The sequence below is a fragment of the Drosophila novamexicana genome, unplaced genomic scaffold, assembly GCF_003285875.2.
Source record: "Drosophila novamexicana strain 15010-1031.04,08,12 unplaced genomic scaffold, DnovRS2.1 tig00000387-arrow-pilon, whole genome shotgun sequence".
Taxonomy (NCBI): domain Eukaryota; kingdom Metazoa; phylum Arthropoda; class Insecta; order Diptera; family Drosophilidae; genus Drosophila; species Drosophila novamexicana.
The window spans coordinates 3,735,770-3,740,470 of NW_020824800.1; the positions used below are offsets into that span (position 1 = coordinate 3,735,770).

Below are 4,701 nucleotides of genomic sequence, written 5' to 3' on the forward strand. Positions count from 1 at the left end.
TTCATAATTCCGAGTATACACAATCTTAAATTAAGAGAAAAAAAATGTTTGACTTTCACGTGCTCAAAAAAAAAGGTTCATGCTCAAAAAAAGGGTTTCATGCTCAAAAAAATGTTCTTAGCCTAGAAAAAAAATTGCTTAAAAATATGAAAAAAAAAAGTGACCTAATAGTATGACATGTACTTAAAAATATGAAAAAAATTGGCTTAAAAATATGAAAAAAAAATTGGCCTAAACATATGAAAAAAAATTGGCTTATAATTAAGAAAAAAAATTATCCTTAAATCTATGCAAAAAATTAGTTTTTGTTTTTTGGTTTACAGCGACCGCATTTGACACAAAGCATAGTTACAATTATTAATTAGTTATCAACTTTTTGCCTAATTGTTACAATTCGTTGTACGACAAGAATACAAATTGCTTTGGATTTACCTAACTGGATTTAGTTGGTGCAGATCCTGCAACGCGGCGCCTGACTTAAGCGTTAAGTTTATCAAGTTTTTCATGTACATTAACATACAAATATATCACTTAAAGTTAGAGGTCACAAAATTAAAAGAAGGAAAGTAGGGATGCGTCATAAATAATTTCGGTTAGTCGCCCAAGTGTCCTCACTTAGGGTCTATATGAGTTTTGAGAGCTCTTTCCCGGAGACATTGGGATTAGAGTATATGTGTTGATTGTGGTTTTATGGCGAACCTGGTTGTACCAGGGTAAAACACTTGGGCAATATAAACATAAAATGAGTAGATGGTTGTGCAATAATTATAGCTGAAAAACAAAAAGGATGAAGGATGAGCGCTTAAGTCGATTGCAACCGACTAGACAAATGCCCTGTACCTGAGTGTAGGTATCATATATATCCCATATATGGAACGCAGGCACAGGGCATGGACATGACAAACAGCTCTGCTACCTACGCACAAATTGTAACACCAAGCATAGATGGCAACTACGGAACGAGGACGATATACACACACACTGGACGCAATAGCCCGGTCACATGGATTGCTTACAGGTCGTCGTCATCTTCGTTGAGGAAATACTCAAACATGGCATGCTCCTTGTCAGCGCCGAGGCTGTCGCCAGCGGCAGCATTTACAGCGCTGACAAGCTCAGCCGCAGTCTTGATGGACGAACCGCAATCGGCATCTAATTCGGTCGATTCCACGCCCTTGAACTTCTTTGCCGGTTGCTCTGTTGGCGACGGCGTCGATTGTGATTCCAGCGTTGGCTCCACCACAGCTGGCGGCGGCATAACGTACGCAAATTCAGGTATGGACGTATTGCCATCATTGCTACGCAGCGGCACGCGCTGGAAGCCCAGCTGAGCGGGATCGACGGGTTCGGTGCCGTTAAAAATGTTGAAGCCTGCAGCGAAAAAGCAAATAAATCAATGCCAAAAACGTAAAGCAAGCTTAAGCGCAGCTGGACTAACCCTGATATTGACCATTCTCGTTTTGCATTAGCACCAGCGGATGCTGCGTCTGCTGCAAATTGTCCAGCGGCACCAGAGTGAAGCCAGATTGCATGCCAGCTGTGCCTGCCGCTGCTGCTTCTGGTGCAGATGGCGTGGGCTCCTCTGCAGCTGCTGCTACCGGCGTGGGCTCTTCTGCAACCGTTTGCGTGGGCGCCTCTAAATTGGAGTCCTCTTCGTCGCTGGTATCAGGCGCATCCTGGTGCGGATTTTTGCAGCCAATGCATTTGCAATCGACACACGATTTGCCCGCCACGTAGCAAGTGCAACGTGAGTTGCGACAGGTCGCTCTGCCAGGTGCCGATGTGGTGCCACAGCGACAGATGTGGGACATGCGCGTATCTTTCGGTTTGGCCTTTTGGAATTTACCTGTTGCTGGTGGCCCGCGTGCCTTGACTGGTGTGGATGTGACTGGAAAAGCGGAAACGGTAGCTTTAGCTGCTACCGGAGCTGCAGCCACAACAGGCGCGGTTACGGGAGCTGCAGCTGTGGTAGCCTTGGCTACAAGAGTTGCAGCTCTTGTTGATTTGGCTACAGGAACTACAGCTACGACAGGTGTGGGAGCTGCGGCTACGGGAGCAACAGCTACCGGGGCTGCAGCTACAACCACGGGAGCGGCTACAGCTGGAGGAGGAGCAGCAGCTGCGACATTTACTACAGCTGCCGGAACGTTTGCTATGTGCGCTGCAGCCACGGGAGCTGCTGTAACTATTGGAGATGAGGTCGCAGTGGGTGGCTTGACCTGAACCGATGAGATTATGGTGGCCTTATGGTTGCGTAAATTCATGCGTGTGTCCGTCTGGCTTGTGACAACGGGCTCGCTGCTCTCCATTTGCTGCTCCAACTGTTCCTCCGGCACATCTTCAAGCAGCAGCTGGGCATGCCGACGTTTACTGCTCGCACCACCGACGGCAACTGGTTCGAATGCCGTCGTCGTCGTTGCTGCCATCTGTTGTGGCAGTTGCACAACCTGGCCAATGGAGGGCATATGCAGCTCGTTGCTGGGCATTACGTATGTTGTGTAGGTCGGACTGTTGGAATACGTGGGCAGCGAGAGGGCACCGGATAAGTCCACTTGATCAGACCAGCGGGACTCAATGTAACCGGCTGGCAGCAATGTCTGTTCGGCTGGTATCAGCATTTGTGGCTGCGGTGCGATGTGACTGTGTGTTAAAATGCGCGCACCCGGTGTCATCATCGGCAAAGGATGAGCGTACTGTGCCTGCTCGCCGGTTACCGCTGCTTCCAGTTCAATATCTGTGAGGGACAGCTGATCGGGCATATGCTGTTCGTACGGCAGCTCCGGCGTTGTGGCCGCCGTCGTGGGCGGCGTCTCAGCTGGCAGCGATGGAGGCATGTGCCCCAGGAAAGGCAACTCGGGCTGTGATAAAAATGTATCGCACATGTCCTCATAATTGGCGCCCTCCTGTATGAACCATTGTGTTGGCCTGTTCGGCAACCTGATGCGTGGCCGCCGCTCGATGTGGTAGCTGGTCTCAGTGTCCGGCTGCAGCTGGTAGAGCTGGGCGTATAGCGACGACTGCAGCAGATGCACACACAGCGTCTTATAGCACAGCAGTTGCATGGCCATCGATTTGTTCTCCTCGTAGGTCTTGAAGTCGCAGCAATCGTTGCACTGCGCGCAACTGGGCAACAAACGCTTGCGGCCGCGCAGGCACAGCCGGCACACATGATGGCCGCAGCGTTTGTCCTTCGGCTTGTACGGATCGTTCAGCAGCTGGCAGCAGACGGCACACGACAGCAGCTGGCGCAGTTCACCGATGCCGGAGTTTAGCTCTTGGATGCGGCGCTTGGACAAATTCGAGGCGGATTTCAGTGAGAGTCGCGTTATTTTTATATAAAGTTTTTGCGCCTCCATCGTATGGGCGTATCTGTGTGTGTGTGTGTGTGTGTGAGACTGTACAATGTGGATAAACCACCGAGCGACCGCGATTGTTTACAGTTTCCGTACTTAGCAACTCCGCTGGCGAAACCGCTGCGCTGCCGCCTGCCTTGCCGAAATTGCCCAGCAATTGTTTAACACATGTTATTTAAGATTTATTGCTATACTTATTCCACCGGTCAGCATCGAATATTGCCTGGCGTTCCTCTAGCAGTTGTTGTTGTTGTGGTTGCACTGTTTCACTTAGCGGCTAAATACTTAGAAATACTTTTCACGTGCCAAAAAAAATACAAAAAAAAAAACAAAAAAAAAAAGATGGATATGTAGTCTCAATGTTATTCAAGTCATTTTTAATTATCACTTTGTTTTTAACAATTGAAGAACAAAATTACCAAAGGTGAATAGAAACGCCGTGCTTGCGTTTTATATTCTTTTATGCAGTGTGACCGTTTCATGATAATTTGTGGCCTTGCATCGTGAATGGCGACAAAGCTGCCAATCTGCTTAGAACTGTTTATTACAGTACGCAGTCAAATGCAAACATTTTGCCTGCATTCAATCATTGGCATATATTACACAAAGTATTTTTTTTAAACATAAAACAAATATATCACAGTTAATATTCTGATCTGATAATTAAACTTGAATTACTTAGTTATCGGTTAAGATTGTTTTTTGACCCGCGTACTAAGCCTTCCATATGGCATAAAAGTCTGAACTGCGTACCATCCTTAATAGTTTATGCAGCCCTGCAATGCAATATGTAAACAATTGTTCGCAAATTAATTTACCGTAAATTATGTATATTTGTTAACTGCGATTCCTTATATATAATGTCGATGTACAGGCACAAGAGACAACGTGGCAAGAATTTCACAAAATGGGAAGAATTGCAACTCCTGCAGCTAATAAATGCGAATTATAATGTCACGAAAAATTCCACAACTATAACGGGCAAAACGAAATCCTGGGAGGATGTGGCCCAAAAATTCTCCAAGCAAACTGGAACACAACGCAGCTGGCCAGCGCTAAGGCACAAGTACAAAAGAATGCTCTAGAAATTAAAGATTAATATCGTCAAAGTTTGGAAACCGCGAAACCTGAGCAACAGAAGCTATTTTTCAATGAAGGTAAATACCGAACACCAGGTCCATGAACCTGATAAACAACTGGTTTGGGTATTGGCTGGGACATAGTTCCATAGTTTCGAACCTGTTCGGGTTGCAGTCTTGGTACATGGAGATCTAAATGAGCTAAAGAATGGAAACAAAGAAGTTGCGTTCCAGCAAATATTGTTCATACCTTCAAATGAAAAGATCAT

The 4,701-nt window shown here is 46.4% G+C and overlaps 1 protein-coding gene across 5 annotated transcripts; it reads right to left on the bottom strand.

Moving 5' to 3' along the window:
• Positions 1 to 265: 265 nt before the first annotated feature.
• LOC115759728 (E3 ubiquitin-protein ligase msl-2) lies at positions 266 to 3,805 on the bottom strand. 5 transcript variants are annotated; one of them, XM_030700747.1, is made up of 4 exons: positions 3,773 to 3,805; positions 1,439 to 3,647; positions 1,017 to 1,371; positions 266 to 771 (listed from the first exon to the last, which is right to left on the bottom strand). In XM_030700747.1, the coding sequence occupies exons 2-4, from the start codon at positions 3,354 to 3,356 to the stop codon at positions 663 to 665; spliced, it is 2,382 nt and encodes a 793-aa protein (XP_030556607.1). In that variant the 5' UTR covers positions 3,357 to 3,647; positions 3,773 to 3,805; the 3' UTR covers positions 266 to 662. The 5 variants fall into 5 exon arrangements, 2 of the variants coding, with proteins under 2 accessions (XP_030556607.1, XP_030556606.1); XM_030700746.1 differs by lacking the exon at positions 3,773 to 3,805 and having other exon boundaries at positions 1,439 to 3,756; XR_004017549.1 differs by lacking the exon at positions 3,773 to 3,805 and having other exon boundaries at positions 693 to 771; positions 921 to 1,371; positions 1,439 to 3,756.
• Between the last annotated feature and the right edge of the window lie 896 nt (positions 3,806 to 4,701).

Bases quoted from the DNA above. Each gene is read 5' to 3' on its own strand.
- LOC115759728 (XM_030700747.1), bottom strand. From the start codon at position 3,356: ATGGAGGCGCAAAAACTTTATATAAAAATAACGCGACTCTCACTGAAA. The intron at 1,372-1,438 runs GTTAGTCCAGCT...TTTTCGCTGCAG, and splicing joins CGAGAATGGTCAATATCAGG to GCTTCAACATTTTTAACGGC. The intron at 772-1,016 runs GTAAGCAATCCA...TTTGTTTTTCAG, and splicing joins AACGAAGATGACGACGACCT to CTATAATTATTGCACAACCA.